General features: G+C 36.4%; 2 protein-coding genes across 2 annotated transcripts; one reads left to right on the plus strand and one right to left on the minus strand.

Annotated features, from left to right (window-relative positions):
• The first annotated feature begins 990 nt into the window (after positions 1–990).
• LOC109042728 (probable dimethyladenosine transferase) lies at positions 991–7,188 on the plus strand. The gene is made up of 6 exons (XM_019059636.2): positions 991–1,272; positions 1,784–1,970; positions 2,611–2,914; positions 4,187–4,408; positions 4,971–5,077; positions 6,171–7,188. The coding sequence occupies exons 1-6, from the start codon at positions 1,215–1,217 to the stop codon at positions 6,211–6,213; spliced, it is 921 nt and encodes a 306-aa protein (XP_018915181.2). The 5' UTR covers positions 991–1,214; the 3' UTR covers positions 6,214–7,188.
• A 1,023-nt stretch (positions 7,189–8,211) lies between these two features.
• PEK (pancreatic eIF-2alpha kinase) lies at positions 8,212–15,293 on the minus strand. The gene is made up of 3 exons (XM_019059631.2): positions 12,080–15,293; positions 11,517–11,637; positions 8,212–10,402 (listed from the first exon to the last, which is right to left on the minus strand). Exons 1-2 carry the CDS (start codon positions 14,935–14,937, stop codon positions 11,610–11,612), a joined length of 2,886 nt encoding a protein of 961 aa, XP_018915176.2. The 5' UTR covers positions 14,938–15,293; the 3' UTR covers positions 8,212–10,402; positions 11,517–11,609.
• Positions 15,294–16,903: the final 1,610 nt, after the last annotated feature.

Genomic DNA, 16,903 nt, shown 5'->3' on the forward strand with positions numbered 1-16,903 from the left:
CCAGCAAACCAGCATAGTTGTCTATTAACAGCTGAAGAAGCAATGGAAACCGTATTTACCTATGACAACAAGATTTTTTCCGTTGGAACTCTGATAGTAAGTATGAGGGGGAACTATCACCTTTAAGGCACGTTTCTCCATGAATTTTCTTGTTTTTTGGCATCAAACTAAGTAGAACTCAAGGAAAATGAGGCAAAACTTTACAAGTTACCATGTAAGGTTCATCTGCTGAAAAAATAGAATAAAGTCTAAAATTCCTAATGAACATTACCAAGATGGTTCTGCCACCAGCAGTTCAGTTTTTAAGGCACGGATCAAATACGGTTATCTATTATTCTCACGGTGCCCATCAAACTATAGGTAAGAAACCTAGTCCTGTAATAATAATGGCATGGAATGACGGGCTCTAATTGGTGACTTGACCATCCCCAATAAGTTATCGAAAGAATTTACTTCTTAAAAGATCCTTTGCGAATAAAGCCAAGTAAATATGCAGATAAAAGTCCCGTGTGATATGTGAAGTGTACTTATTCAAAGTAATTTCAAAGGGAAGGGATGAAATGTTCAAAAGGTAACGTCCAAATTTGCAAAGTTGTAGAGGCGCTCGGCACAAATTGGACAAGGTGCCGCTAAGTAATGATTAAATGAATTTTTTATTGTTATTAATTACGGAAAAGAGAATCAGGCCGAATGCCAAAATCCAAAATTCGAAAAGTGTAGGGTGGTGGGTGGTGTAGGAGCCGAACCTTCTTCGAGATTACGGGCGGCGAGCGGCAACCTGATTGGCTACGAAGATTGCCGAGCATGGCCGAAGGCCTACTCGCCGCTTGGTAGGTGTTGACGGCGGTTTGACAAACAGCAGTTTTTGGTGAAATGTGGTCCGGAATATCTGGGCCAATCTGTTCACTCCTTCAACACCAAGATCTCCGGCAGAGAGAGCCACCATCCAAGTTGTTTTCTTTTTTTTGTAGGTTATGTTTGATGATTTTCTCACGTGTGTAATTTAATTTGTGCGTGCTTTTCCAAGTTTTTCTCTGTAAATTATTCTCATTCTAATATTTTCATTATTTTCTGCCAATGGTCTTAATATTCCTGCTTCTGAAATTCTCCACAACTGGTGACATTATGAAATGTTCATAATTATCTCTCAGATTTCCGCCTGACCTCGTATTTATTTATCAACCCGAGTTTCAAGTTGTGGATCAAGAATAACGATGCCAAAAATCAAGTCGGAGAAGAAAAGCCGTCAGCATGCTGCTGTTGTGAGGCAAGGTAACCAGGAATTCGCCCATTTACAAGAAGTAATCTTTCTCCTCTTTTCTAACCCACATATTGATGGCTAAAGTGCGACACCAAGTATCTTTATTGCGGTGTTTCAAAATGTCTGCTCCTAGTTTTCTTTTTTGTAGAGGAACAAGTCAACTTTATAGCTTCAATTCACACACAGAATATTCTACAAGCCAAGAAGGGAAATCAAGGATGTTTTTAAGAAATTATGTTGAAAAGTTTTCCAAAGAAAAGGTAAGGCACGACTGGAAGTCTACCAAGTCGCAATTGGCGATACTTTGTCTTGCACTTTAGCCATTGACGTGCACAATGTCTCCAAGACTTTTCCATGCCTTCAGTCAAAATCATCTCTTGAACAAGGTAATTCTTCATGGTGATTACAAATTTTCTGCAAGTTCTGGGCAAGGAGAATAAAAGGAGCCAAATACTCAGCCTGTTTGTCTCATTGCCGTGTCGTCCTTTCTTATAAACAATTCGCTTTTTCTGTCTTTCTCAGGGATTCTCTTCAACAAGGAATTTGGTCAACACATCCTCAAGAATCCCCTCGTGATTCAGGGAATGATAGATAAAACAGCTCTGCGACCCACGGACACGGTGTTGGAAATTGGACCTGGTACAGGCAACATGACAGTGAGATTATTGGAAAAGGCAAAGAAAGTTATTGCCTGTGAAATTGATACTCGGTAAGAGGTTCTCTGTTCTTGTGCAGGTGTCTAAATTAACTCATATTATTACATTTCTGACAAATCGTATGGCTCATCTTTTGAAACTCCTCACTTTTCAAACAGTAATTGTGCCCTAGGAAGAAATTCCCATCTCTTTGACTACAAGGAAGTGAACAAAATTTTTAAGTACGCATTCATTTCTCCCGAATCTCAGAGAATAGAATAGGTGCTTAGCTTGTTTTTTGGTCAACAATTCAGAAGGAAGCTCAATATATCAACAAGAACTCTATCAGTGCTTGTGCCTTTCGTTCAGTGGTCTGGAGTAAAGTATTCAAATTTACCGAGTTTTGTTTGTTTTCGCAATTGCCAACATCTAAAAATTATATTTAAGAATCTGCATATCTTGTACTCAATGTACTTAGGTTTACTCATTTTCTATATCTGCCTCCAATTTTTCCAACGTTAGCAAATTATTCAGTTTTTGAAATCAAAATTGATGACATTTTATTTGAGTATTAAATTGATTTTAAATATCAGGCAAAAACTGTGAAACATCAGATACTGAAATGAATTTTTACCAGCGACCGACTGTAAACAGTATAATCATAAATGTGTGTTGACATAAAAAATGATGGTTCCACTTTATTTTTTACTTCAGACTGGTTGCTGAATTACAGAAGCGAGTGCAAGGAACTCCATATCAAGCAAAACTTGAAATCATCATCGGAGATGTTATCAAGAAAGATCTTCCCTTCTTCAATGTCTGTGTTGCGAATATTCCCTACCAAATATCATCCCCGTTAGTCTTCAAGCTTTTACTACATCGACCTTTTTTCCGATGTGCAATTTTGATGTTTCAACGAGAATTTGCTCAACGACTTGTTGCCAAACCTGGAGACAAAGTTTATTGCCGTCTATCCGTCAACACGCAACTTCTCGCCAGAGTTGATCTCGTAATGAAAGTAAGTAAACTTCATCAAATAATATCTTTGATGAATACACCTTCACATCACGTTTCATCTCAAAAGGTTGTCATTGAGTTGTGAAGACTTGAGAGTCGGATTTTCTAGATCATCTTCAGGTGGTGATTTCTGTGTAAAGAAGTTTTTTAATTTCTATGGGGATGCTGAAAATTCTGAAATGATGATCTTTCAATTTCATTATGCTGGTTTCTTGAAAGTTTTCTCACAATGAAATTTCTCATTCCCAGTATGTTTCCAAGAGAAGAACAACAACAAAAACTAGTGCTCACGCACTCTGTAGTGATGCAACCTATTTATCTCCTTCTTTCCGACAGCTAGTAGAATTTAAAATGTGATAAATGTTAAATATTTTTGTTATTTTAACAATTTTATATGATGGAGAGTACAATATCTGTGGTGCTCTAGCCTGAAATGTTGAAGTTGAAGAAGAAATTTGAAAAATCAAAAATAGATTGTTTGGCTTTTGCCCAAACCCAATATTTCGACTAAATACATTTTATCCGATTGCCCTGCCCATTTTCAAATCTGAGGGAAAACCATAAAAAATCAAAGATGTGTCTGTAAGCTTTTCCTCACAGCTTACAAGTCCAACATGCAGCATGCAATTGAAAGATAGCAAGAAAAAGTAAAGAAAAACAATCACAGAATCTATTGAAAATTATGTTTGGCCGCTGCTTAGCAATTAAACGGCTGGCCTCTTGGCTGTACTGTAAAGCTCTAAACCACAAAACAACAACAGAATTACCATATGTGCATACTAGTAATGAATTTTTGCAGAATTTTTGAGAGTTGCACACGGTTTTGAATAGTGTTTGCCCATTAGTTGAGATCAGTACAGCCAGAGGTTCAGAAACTTCCCAATCACATGATCATGATGGCGTGGCTGCTAGCAAGAAAAGTGGAAAGGATGTAAAAAATTGGGAACAGGAACTTGCGTGTTTTTAGCAGAATTACAGAGGAATTGGTGTGTTTTTCTTAAAATTGCTAAAAAATTTGAGTGTTTTCCTCAAAATCTCAGCAGTTTGTGACTAAAGTACAGACAAAAGATCATAGCTTTGAAGTTCAAGGGAGGAAAAAGAGTTTTTAAAATGGGAAGGCTAAGGACTCTCTGCATTCCTGATTATAGCATGAATTATGGTCATGCTTGAACTCGTTTCAGGGGAGACAAATAAATCTTTAGTAATGGCCAGGTCGGAAGTTAAAATCTCTTAGAAATTTAAGGTGATGTTTATTTTTTTTTTTTGTTCCCAGGTTGGAAAAAATAATTTTAAGCCACCTCCAAAAGTAGAATCTAGTGTAGTTAGGATAGAGCCCAGGAATCCGCCACCACCAATCAACTATCATGAGTGGGATGGTTTAACCAGAATAGCGTTTTTGAGGAAAAACAAAACCATTGCTGCCGCATTCAAGCAGACAGCTGTGTTAACAACTCTAGAAAAAAACTTTAGGATACAAGCTTCATTAAAGAATTTGGTAAGTGGTTTTTTTGAATTCATTCTCTAAGTAGCCTCATTGTATCTTGTTTTTGACAAAGTGTTCCCTCATAGTGCGGTATATGGGTGAAAAACGAACCGTCAACTAATTAATACAAATTTTTACGTCGCCAATAAATTGCAAAAAGTATCAACTCATCAAACTAATTTCGGACTTTTTTGAAAAACCCGTTTTTTATTTATTCGTCTCTTTCCAATTATTGTTTAAAAGAAAAAAGGAAGGCTATTCCTTTAACATTCCTCCCTCCAATCACATTATTATTTAACTCATTAGAAGAGTCATTTGATGGATCCATATCCGGTACTTCCCTTTAGCATTCATTTGATTGATTATCTGAAGATCAATGTCAAAAAGGTTTTATAGATTCATTTTTCCATCTTAATTATAATTCATAATCATAATGTGAGAGTCTTCAAAGTTTTTTTCCCTATTTGTTATTAAGTTATAGATCTTTAAGAATTGAAAGCCAAGTATTGAATTTTTGACAAGCAGTCCTATGCAGAATACATCAAATTTTAATGAAAACTGATTTTCTTTCTAGGATATCCCATCTGACTTAGACATGAAACAGAAAGTAGATCAAATTTTAGCGGAATCAAACTTTGCAGAGAAACGTGCCAGATCTATGGATATTGATGATTTTCTAGGGTGAGTATCTGCCTCTATTTTTGCTTTCATGAAATATCAGAAATATAGGTTAAAACGTTAATATCGGTAATTTCTAGTAGGTAATTGTTGTATGTAATGTTGTATTATTATTTTTCTGAAATTCGAGTTTACACAAGAAAACGCATATGTTGAAACATATTTGCTGTAAGGGTATCAGCACCGACATTTCAAAATAAAAAGCATATCCAAGAGGTCAGCGCCAAGGTATTTAATATTATTGCAACAGTTAACATTTTTTTCAGGCAATAGATATAACTACTCTAGAATGGCTTCAAATTTTCTTGAAATTTTGTCATGAATTTCCTCTATTGTTTCTTCAAGAACTCCTTAAAATTTTTGATACAAGCAATGCACTTGCTGATGAATGTGTTAGATGGACCTTAGCAAAATTGCAGTGCTATTCAACCCCTCTGGCTCAGATTTCTTCCAATATCTTTATGCGGGACAAAGAGGTCCAGAGGCGGGGCACAGGTATACAGGGTGACCCAGAATTAAACGGCTAGACTTCAGGAGCATGTCCTATAAGTCAAAATTAGACTTCTTTGTTGATTAAAGTTTTTTCCACAAGTGTCCTCAGTCGGAGCTAGGCCCCTCAAAATTTCGGAAAGTCAATCGTTTTTCCTGAATTTTGGCAACGGTTGTGAACCAAATCTCATGGAAATTTGTACTCGTCTGTAATTTTATGGCCTGAATTCATAAATAATCCCAAAAAAAATTGATATCTCAATTTAAAGAGGGGGTTTTGGGGTGTTTCGGCTCCTGCAGTCTGGCGGTTCAACCCTGGATCACCCCGTATATGAATTTCCCATCTGAAAATTTGGTGAACTTGAAGATATGTAACATGTGTAGTAAAATACTTACAAATATCCTCAACTTTTCAGTTTTGGATCTTGGGTCCTTTCAAAATGAAAGGTTTTTCCCTCCTGGTATTTTACTTAACTGGTGTTCTGGCTTTTAAGTTCATTTTAAAGGAATCATAGAACTCATTTGTTCAACAGTTTTAAACTTTATTATCTCGCAATATTATTTTGTGTTACTCCAAAATGCTTACCTTTTTTTTTTTTTTTTTCAGATTACTTCTCGCATTCAATTCTAATGGTATACATTTCACTTAGTCAGGTGGCAAATTATTTCAAATATGTTCTCGACTCCTTGGGGAACGTATGCCATTACGCTTCGCTCCTGTTTCCAAGATGCAGAAATACGTTTGAATAGTACAAAATCTTTAAAAAACATCAATTGTGATCCGTCCATCATTCATTTCAATGAAGTAGGGATTTGATTTATAGAACTCATGGGCGTGATTCATCAATTTCTTAAGTTTTAAACTTCAGACCATCATTGCTAAGTCAATTAAAGGCAATGATAATCCCCGTCAAGAATTTTTCATCGGAACTTTGTGAAACTTGGGTTTTGGGATTGTTTAATGAAAACCTAACCCATGAGGAGTCATATTAGTGTTGATTCTCAAGAGTAACCAGAAGACTGATGGGAGTTGTATACTTTCATACTTTCAGGTTTCTACGATGGTTCTTCCTTTTTTGCCCCCATGATATTATTATTAAGTCAGAATGAAGGAAAAACTAGAAGAACTTATGTATGGACGTAATTCTGCCTTAAAACGAAAGTTTTTTAATAGTCCTGGCAGGAGGGACAGCAATTTTTGAGAATTTCAATAAATTTTTCCAGAAATCTACCCAACTAACGATTGGTAGCAAAAGATAGATCCTCCATTTATCGATTTTCTCAATGTTTGAGACTGGAAGGACGAAAAACCAATTTGATTTGAATCATTTGTTGGAAGAATTAATCACAACTTTTCATTTACTCCAAGTAATTTGTGTGATTTTGCCAATGTGATCATGTATACATATAAGCTGATGTCTTGCAATGATTGGTACGAGATTGTCTCGCCTGATCGGCAGCCTGCAATCAAAACAATATCTTCACTTTGTCAGCTTTAGAAGAATATGTCTCTCTTTTTGATGGCAATGCTTGCTAAAATACCATTCACTTCTGTGAGAACTCCATATTTTGTGAAATTATTTTTACATTATTTTGTTCAATAAAATTATTATTCTTCAACTACCTATGATGTCTCTAATTTCTTTACAGCTCTGTTTTTGTAGGTATAACGAATCAGAACAACAGATTTCTTCCTCTGGTCCAACATTACGCTTGCAACTCATTCATAAATGGGTCATTAAAATATTTTTTTCTTCTTCATTTTCCCCTAGAATTTTAGGAAATTGGGCTTTTTTAAACCAAAAAAAAGCTACCATCTTAAAAGGAAATGCACTTCTTGACAAACTAACATAAAATGTATTGTTTAGTAACACCCCCCCCCTCCTTTAAATCAGGTTAAAACAGATCCACTCATTGCTTGCTGAGATACTTACTGCAAGTATGTTGAACCTAATTTTGCTTCCAGATAAGAAAATAAAAAAAAAATTTCTATAATAATAATAGCTTTATTGAAAATTAAGAGATATTTTTACAGGGAACAATGATTCTCTCTCTCCAGGCAGCTACAACGATTCTGTGGCTTTGTCTATCTGGGAGAGATGTTATTCAATTTTTAAACATATCACAGCTTTAAACTTTATCACAGGTAAATAAAATGAACATTCAAAAATAAGTAATTGGTTGGTATATACAAGTGCAGTAAATTCTAACGTTCAACCATGTTAAAGGTCAAATGCAATTGTAGGATATTTTATGGGCTTTTATAATGGATAGCTAAATTAGAAATCTATCTTGATTGCAATGTTACATTTCTACAAACACTGTTAGGAGATTCATACTATGGCTTGAAACTTTTACATGGTCATCCTTTTTTTTTACAAACCCTTCTGTTAAAGCAATTCAAGCAAGCAACTCAATCATGAGCAAATACTAAGCAATTTCTGAGCAAGGGTCATAAGTCCAAAAAGGCATTTTGTCAAACGCCACAGCAGTTGATTAAAATTTGAAGATGTATGTTGCTTGGCACGAATTTGACTTAAAGCTCTTATTTTTCCAATATTTTGAACCCAGAATTGAAACAGTGCCAGTACCTAGTAAATAGTTCTAGAATCTGCTGAAATAATATTTTCCTATCTTGATCTAAATACGAAATTTTTGTTTGAATGCTGCAAAATTAGGAAATGAATGTGAACTAAGATTGAGTGAATCATAAAAATAGTAAAGAAGTGATCAAAATTTTCACAAGAGAACCTTCTCCACAAATTTTGATCGTTTTCTCTTACAAAATTACCGAAGACTCAGAAGTTCAATCTGATTAAAAATGATTACCTTTTTGCTTGAGCACTTGAATGACACCTAATTCGAATATTGCCCTTTGACATTGCCCTAGGAGCATCTAATAATTGATGGACAGCTTTCCTAAGAGCGAGTTGTCAAAACCTAAGCACTCTCTCAATCCCACTGAAATATTTCCATGAGAAGCAATGAAAGTAATAATCAGAGCTCTATGGAAACAATGTGAGGCCTAAAAATGTTACCAAATCTGTTGACTGAATGTATAAGAGGCAATCATGTCAAATACTATTTCTACTTTCATTTAATCCTGAAGCACTTTTGTCAAAATCCTTATTCAAGAACTTAAATTGTCCCGTTTTCACTAAGTTTTGCCAGCAATGCTTGACTGCAAATATTATTAATAACACAATATTGTTCTCACATTTCATTAACCTTAAGTATAGTTTATTTTCAATTTAGAAAGGAACCCAACAGATGTGATGTACGATCAAGTACCAATAATTAACAGTAGATGGGGGGGGGGGGGGGGGGTTAATTTTACAAGTAATTCTTTAGTGGAGTGGACAAAACAAATTAAGCACAGAAATATTTATGAACCTGCATACCACCACTATCCCATTAATGAGATGTATGTAGTCCTTTTTGATTTTATCCATTCACTACCATACTTACATTAATTATTATTGTAAGTAAGCATTATGGTTCACACTTTGAAAAGTGATAAATGAGGGCTAAGTCACAGTCAGTGACAGCCGTAGGGTATTGTTTAAGATGTGAAATGTAGGTACATTTGGCTTATTCAAACAACCCAAGCTCACCAAAACCAAACAATCCTTTAATAAGAGGCCGAGCCATTCACTACACTCTACCCTTCATCTGCTCTTTTTTCATAGCATGGACTATAATCATGAAGCTTGCTGCAATGATGCGCTTTGATTGTTAAATAGTTGAAAACAAAAATGACAAGACAAGGCATTATATTTCAATTCACGCATTAAAAGCAGTTTGATTTTTGAGTTTTACTTTAACTGTCTTCAAAAAATCGGATCCAAAGGAAAAAAATTTTATGAGAACAATTTCAAATTTTAGTGTTAAAGAAACTGAAAGTAAAGAATACACAAGGTAAAAGTACCTAGATTCATTTATCAATAACATCAATCAAAATGCACAGCTTTGATCTGCCATACCTTTGTTATGATTAGTGAGTTCTTTAACTTTCAAAATTGATTATACACTCTTGAGTGAAGAACACACTCCCTGTCAATCCAATTGTTTTAAAATAACATGAATAAAATTCAAAATCAATCATGTCTCAAAAAAGTGGCGATCCGCAGAGTAAAAATAACAAGCTTCACCTTATGTAACTCAAATGAAGGTGAAGCATTATAAAATAAGGACTTTGAGGACATATAGTGTTCATTCAACATTGCTGGGTTGCTACATATTGTCTAAAGCTTTTTCTTGAGACTAGGATAAGTAGGGTAACGTAAGTATTGACAATGGCAATCAGAAGGGACATCATGCTCCTTTGACAACACGGCAATAGTATTACTATGACATGGTTTTTAGAGTCAACATTGTACGAGAAGACTGAATTATTTTAAGGGTTCAAAAGCCTCCAGCAGACATGAAATAGTTTTCAATCATAAATGCTATTCCTACTTCACAATTCAATCCATTTAACTCAATTGAAAACACACTTGGTTGGATGAAAAATTCACCTGCATGTTAACATTGCGGCAACAATACAAACAGATTTTAATCCTCATAAGGATTTTTCTTGCAGTTCATCTTGTCCTATTTCCTAAATTTACAAATTAATACTGCATTTACTTACGCTTAATTCAATATAATTCAAGGAGATGAGACACAAAAACATAATTAGATTAACTGGAGAATATTTTGAGGAATTACCAAGTCTCGTTCAAGAAGAGCCATAAAGATAAAACTCTGTCCTTAATCCATTTCAGAAGCTGCTAGGAGAGCATGCCAATGGAAAGATGCCAGAAAAGGTGCCTTTCCTCCTTCTAAGTTCTCCCATAACTGAGGAAAAAGCAAAACAAATACATCACTAAAATTTACTGAAGAAAGTATGTAGGCTAGAGAGCAGCCACCATTGTCATGGCCAAAGTGCTAAACCATGTTATCTCCATTGAGGTGTTTCAGAATTTCCGCTCCTATTAAATTTTTTCAAAGAGAAACAAGTCAACTTTCTGACTTGAAAATGATACTTCATAATCTGCTAATAGAGAAGAAATATCAAGGATGTTCTCAAGATATTACTTTCACCACTTATCCAAAGATATAATGAAGAACTACATAGAATCTGCAACAATGCAAACGGAGATGCAAGGTATTGCAAATTGGCCATCAATATGTGTCAAATTTGTTTCAATTTACAAAAATTTTGAGTTTACCCCAATTTATTCAATGACTCTAGCTTTAACAATTTGCCTTGCAAGGCAACTGTTGAAATTGTGCACTTGTTAATTAGACAAAACAAGACAAGGGTGAAGTACAGATTTCAACGATCAGCCTGCCCTTACGCTTCTATCAATCATGTGCATCAATTGCAGAAAAAGGACGTAATCCTTGAAGAGCAGAGTCAATCCAAACCAAATAAAGTAAAAAGAAAAACCTGTGCAAGACCTACGGTGAGACTTTTTTCTATGAGTTAAGGTACTAAACCACAAATTCAGAACTTTCAAAACTCACCACTTGAGAAAAGTCACTCAAATTACATTCAAACCTGATGAGTACTTGACAAGTCTTGGACAAAAACTGCTTGCAAGAAAAATTTTAGCCTGAAAACAACTGATCTACAACAACAAAAAAACTATCTTGAGATGTTACTTGGAAGATATTACACTTCCTTTGTCTTAGCGCTCTGCAACAAACAAAACTCAAATACCTGATTTTTTTTACTGGAAGGTGGATCAAGTGGTGTGGGAAGTTTACACTTCTAACAATTTCATAAAAAAAAATCTTCATTGATAGCTAAGATATTGACAATTTGCTGAAGTAATTGCATTTAAATTATGCCAAACTTTCTGAGCCATCCTTTCTTTCCTACAATACTCATGAAGTCATGACACCTGATTACTGACCAAGATACAAATGGAAGCCAATGTGAAATGAGAAAATACTGATAACTTACTTATAAATAGATATGTAAGTGGGCATCAGCATTAAAAAGAAAAAATCCATGAATTAGAGAAGAGTTTCATTTGCAGGCAGCTTCCTTCAAAAATTAAGTCACAACAGGATCACTGGGAAATCTGGACAAAAAAAGAATACAAGAATGAGAATTCAGAGGAATGGTTACGGGAGATTTTTGTCAATGACAGTCTTCACAGGAAACTACTTTCAAAATTTTCATTTGTAACATTAGAGGCCAAGTAGAAAACTGACAGTAGACGGATTTTTTTTTTCTTTTTTTTTTTTCAAATTCCAGTGAGAAGTTGAAATTTTTAGTTCTGGTCAGTATACCGGTTGACATCCTGGAAGAGTAAAAAGTCCTTTGCCCCTCCCGATACAACATTTTTCTAGTTACGCTTACGCTCATCAGATATTGATCACATTACTTTGAGAAGTTCACTAATTTGAGGGACTAACTGAAGCAAACGATTCTCACCTTGCATACTTCATGCGTAAAGATTATCAGATAGATAAAATTAGATTTAGTCCCTTTTAAACTAAAATCATTCTTAAGATACTTACTCATTTAGTTCTGCACCAGAATTTTCAGAATTGGAGGAGCTGTGATTGAAGGAATGAGTGCGTCGCTTTGCAGGAAGTTGAAAATACCAGTTTTCTGGTTCATTACTTTTGAATCCTTCAGCTTTCGGCTTATTTATATACAATGCACGAATACCAATTGTTGTCGGACGCTCTTCTGGTGAATGAGACAGCATTAAATTCAATATGTTATACTCTTTCTTGAATTTAGATCTAAAATCTTTAGGAAAAACATTGCGCCTTAAATTTGTCATTACTTTCCATCGTTCCATCTGAGTAGAAAAAGGGATTAGAAGTTCGAAGAGAATTAGACCTAATGAATAGATATCAACCTTGTAGTTATAAGGATTACCATGAACTTGCTCTGGACTCATGTACAGTTGCGTCCCGACCATGGCAGTATGTCTCTCATCAAAGTACCTGTTCCCTCCGCTGGCTTGTCCATCAGGAAAGCTTCCATCCATAGCTGTCACCAGGCCAAAGTCTCCGATTTTTATTTCTCCATTCGGAGAGAAAAAAATGTTGGAGGGTTTTAAGTCTCTATGAATTAGTCCTTCTAAATGTACATATTCGACAGCTTGAACTATCTGCTCGAATATGTCGAGCACCACCTCCGGATTGCGTGGTTCAGTATTTTCATGCAACCACTCTCGCAGCGACTCTTTGCGGCACAATTGCATTTGTATGTACAAGAAAATTTTTGATGATTTATTTACAATATTTACATTTGAGTCCTCAATTTTTTTCTTACTAATCAGTCTTTTTACATCAGTATCATCTTCTGTTACAATTGACAATGAATGATTGGATTTAATTTTTTCCTTCTTGTCAAAGCTGGAATCATCTTTTGCAGAGGTCTCGAAAACAATAAACGAATCACTTTTATCGTTCCTTACTCGCAAAGATGATTCACTACTAGTATCATAAATCTTATTGCTAATTGTTGGTAACCACTCTTTTTTGTTTTTTTTCCGTTGTTTCAGATTCTTCTTGTTTTTTTTAGGTTTTGGTTGAGGATAACTGCTTTCCATATCAATTGATAAAGCGTCACCAAAGGTTTTCAAATAGTTTTCTTTGTTGCATAAAACTTCATCTTGGCTCTCTTGCCAACCTACAGGTGGGCATTCAACCCATGCATTGAAATAGCGGACAATATGACGATGATCCAATTTGGCTAAAGCTTTCACTTCACGCATGACCCGATCTCGAGATTCTTGTTTATTTGGTAATGGTATGCGTTTGATGGCATAGTGACAATCATCAATTTTGTTTTTAGCTTCAAAAACAACTCCAAATCCACCTTTACCAAGACAATGTATGGGGTCAAAATCAGTTAAATAACGAGAAACATAATGCTCAGCTGGTAAACTCATTGTTTTTGGTGGCGATTCAATAGGAGCAGTTGAGTCTTGCTTGTGAATTATTGGTAATATGCTTGTATTATTTTGAGGTCTAAAAGAATAATCAGAGAGTAAATACCGGAAAAATAATCGGTGCATGCACTGCCAATTAATAATGAAGTTTATGGCAACTGCCGTGGCCAAACTGATGAGCGCTATTTCTTTCCACCAGTACCAAATAGAAACGATAATTATTTGGACCACTGGATCATCTTCTGTCAAAAATTCCACCTCTTCCTCTTCATCACAATATTCCTCTGTGATTATTGCCAGGTTACTGACATTGTCTGATGATTTCGAGCTACTTTTCGGTAGTTCCTGAGAGAAAGCATAAAATCCACTCTTATTGAGACGCATATCCGGAGCATACAGAACAGACAAAGCTGTGGAGGAGGACTGGTCGCTGATTCCCAGGACTGAATTGAACTCAACTAATTGAGAGTCAGGAGCAACAGGTTGCAGGGTTATTTTTGTATAACCTGCACCTACCGAGACAATTTGAGATTGATAACGGGTGTCCTTCACAGCTGCTTGGAGTAATGAACTTTCCTGGATGTACCACTGTTCTTTATACGTACCTAAATAAAGTGATAGGGAATCCTCAAATAAATCAATGCGCTCGAGTTTGCCATTACGCAAACTCCACATGCTGACCACTGGCGAATCAAACTGATGTTTCCACAAAAGTTCTTCAGAGTTAACCTTATTTACAGCACAGACAATGCCTTCTGGGACGACAGCTTTGAAATGGAAATTATCGGTTGAATTCTCAGTGATAGTATCCTCTAAAATGCACTGAGTTGTCCCTGATGGATCAGGCAACAATTTAATGTCAATTTGAGCAACGCTGAAATTCCATCTTTCTTCGCCGGAGCGGGGCTTGAACCCTCTCACAGTCTGAGTGAAACGACGAATTTCGAGTATGTCGACTAATGTTTGGTTACCTGAGTAAGTGTAGTTCCCACATCTGTCTGCAGAGCACTCGTACAGCAATTCACCCGTGTCAGCGACAACTCCCATTTGTCGACTTTCCTCGCTTCCAGAATAGCGATCAGTGTACTGATAAGATGATTTCAACAAACTACTCACAGCTACAGGGATTGGTTCGACATTCTTCCCATTGTACTTGTATAGACTGCCACTTAACGATGGGATGACCTCCACAGGGTTTCCGTGATTGTACAATTTGAGCTGATGGATACTTGAAGACAACATGTGACCTGGACTGGTTGACATTTTCCACACAGTGGCTCCATCATCTTCCGGGTCTAGTGCAGTAATCTTGCCATCCAGAGTGTTAACCAAGATTAAATCTCTCCGGTTAGTTTGGTTGTAGTCGCAGAACGGTAAACTTTGTGAGGTTTCTCTGCATAACACATGAAGGGGATGCAGGCAAAGGAGTGTGAGAAATTTCAAACAAATTTTGAGCAGGCTTGCCATTGTTTTCTGACACAAATTGCACGATTTGCACGCTTGAAAAAAGCCAAAACAACGAAGGAGGGAATGACATTTTCCAGTCTGAAAGGACGTATAAACGAGCGGATCGCTCTTAGGGCTTTGGTTGGCTCATGATTATGACATGGGAGAGTCTAAAATTCGCGAAAATAATACACTACTAAAATGAAAGTGATAATCACATGGATTATTTGAAGACTGAAAGATATATCAAGGGCGCTTTCACTGCTCCAAACAACCAAAGTCACTCCGTTGAGCTGATCAGTCACAGGAATTATAACCAAACCACCATAATAACATCTAAAAAGCTCCAACTCACAACTCACGCAAATTATGAATAATACTGCAAATAAACTTTCCAGTGCAACATTGCATTACCGATGACATCATCGAAAGATGTTGCAAAGGACCAATCAGAACACTCACGTTACCATCACACTAATAGCGGTAAAATTCAAACGCACGCTTTCCTTACTTTATTAGTGCCAAATCAAAGTTAAAGTACAACATATTGCATGGAATTTTGATGTAAAAAAAGTTCTCTCCAGTTTATCACTGGGAGAACAAAAGTAGAGAGACGCAAATTATATTGAAATTCATAATGACCATTGGTTAACTAGCTTGCATGAATTATTTTTTAATGAGGTCAAAAGTTGTCAGGAGGCGGCAAACTTTTTTACGCTAAGAGGGGGGGGGGGGGTTTAAGGGGTCAAACTTCAGAAAATCTTCCTTCATTCCTTTCTTTCAAAGTTTTTTTTTAGGTTTCAGTCACATAGGCGAATCCAAGGAGGCGTGGTAGAGGACGAAGCACGAACCCCCCCCCCCCCCCCCCCCAATTCGCGTGAGAAAAGAAGGAAGAACGCTTATACCTACTTGGTATTTATTCATAACGAAATTAAATGAAACTGCATGGTATATGCTATTAAAAGTCAAAAATTATCTCGGAGGAGTCCTTGGACCCTCTTACCGCCCCAGCGTTCGAAGTTCTTGGATCCGCCTATGCATGACCTGTTATTATTGCTCTAAACTGTCCCTTGTTGATCAGGTAACTTTGATATTCTGGAGGATGAATGGTTGCGTCCCACAATCCCAAATGCCGTTGCTTTGATGTTTCGTGGAAAATTAATTATAGTGATCATGCCAAATATTAATAATTACGAGTAATTTGATTTGAATCAAGTTCAAATCAAATACAAGCAGATAGCGATGAACCGAAAAATGAAGTAAGAGAGAAAGAACTCACATCAGTATTAGAGATTCAAAATTTCGACGAACCGGCGACCGGGATGAATGATACAATGCATTTTTATTTGGGTGAAAGTCGTGCTATGCAGGGCCAGATTAAGGGGGTGGCCCATGGCGGGAAAATTAGGGGGCGGCAAATTTTGCACTTTTTTTAAATGCAGGTACAAAAAAATCGGATTCAGAAAAAAATTACGAACAAGAAAAGTTGACAAAATCTCTCATTTCCTGAGAGTTCATTAATTTCTAATTTTGTCGTATTTCGGCGCGGCGCAAAGAGAAATGATGACTAGGACTTGAGATGAAAAGGAGAAGCCGTCGACGCGGCGGCGCGGCGGTCGGCATGTAACAGATATTAGCGCCTACGAGACTGCATGAATACTTCACGCATTGCGTCAAACACAGTCGGCCAACAGCGGTCAGCGCGGCGTGAAACGCACAGTGCCTACAAGACTACATGAATACTTCAGGCATTGCGCCAAACACAGTGTGGTCAACGCGGCACGGCGGCGGAAGTTAAAATTATTAAACCACATTTATGTTTGTTCTTTCTCAATTTTTTAGTTCATTTCGTACAAATGAAAGGCCTTGTTCCCACAGAGATAGGTTTACGGAACTGAACTTTCGCGCGAAGTTCCGTGAACTTTTGCTGGAAGTGTTAATAGGGTTTAAGCAAAAAACGTGTCCAACACGATTTATAACGCGTCTT

Source organism: Bemisia tabaci, chromosome 2, assembly GCF_918797505.1.
Source record: "Bemisia tabaci chromosome 2, PGI_BMITA_v3".
Lineage (NCBI taxonomy): Eukaryota > Metazoa > Arthropoda > Insecta > Hemiptera > Aleyrodidae > Bemisia > Bemisia tabaci.

Excerpts from the sequence above, each read along its gene's own strand:
- LOC109042728 (XM_019059636.2), top strand. The coding sequence starts at position 1,215 with ATGCCAAAAATCAAGTCGGAGAAGAAAAGCCGTCAGCATGCTGCTGTT. Across the intron at positions 1,971-2,610 it reads GCCTGTGAAATTGATACTCG|ACTGGTTGCTGAATTACAGA; the intron begins GTAAGAGGTTCT and ends TTTTTACTTCAG. Across the intron at positions 2,915-4,186 it reads GAGTTGATCTCGTAATGAAA|GTTGGAAAAAATAATTTTAA; the intron begins GTAAGTAAACTT and ends TTTTGTTCCCAG.
- PEK (XM_019059631.2), bottom strand. The coding sequence starts at position 14,937 with ATGGCAAGCCTGCTCAAAATTTGTTTGAAATTTCTCACACTCCTTTGC. Across the intron at positions 11,638-12,079 it reads TCTGGTGCAGAACTAAATGA|ATTTCCCAGTGATCCTGTTG; the intron begins GTAAGTATCTTA and ends TTTTTTGTCCAG.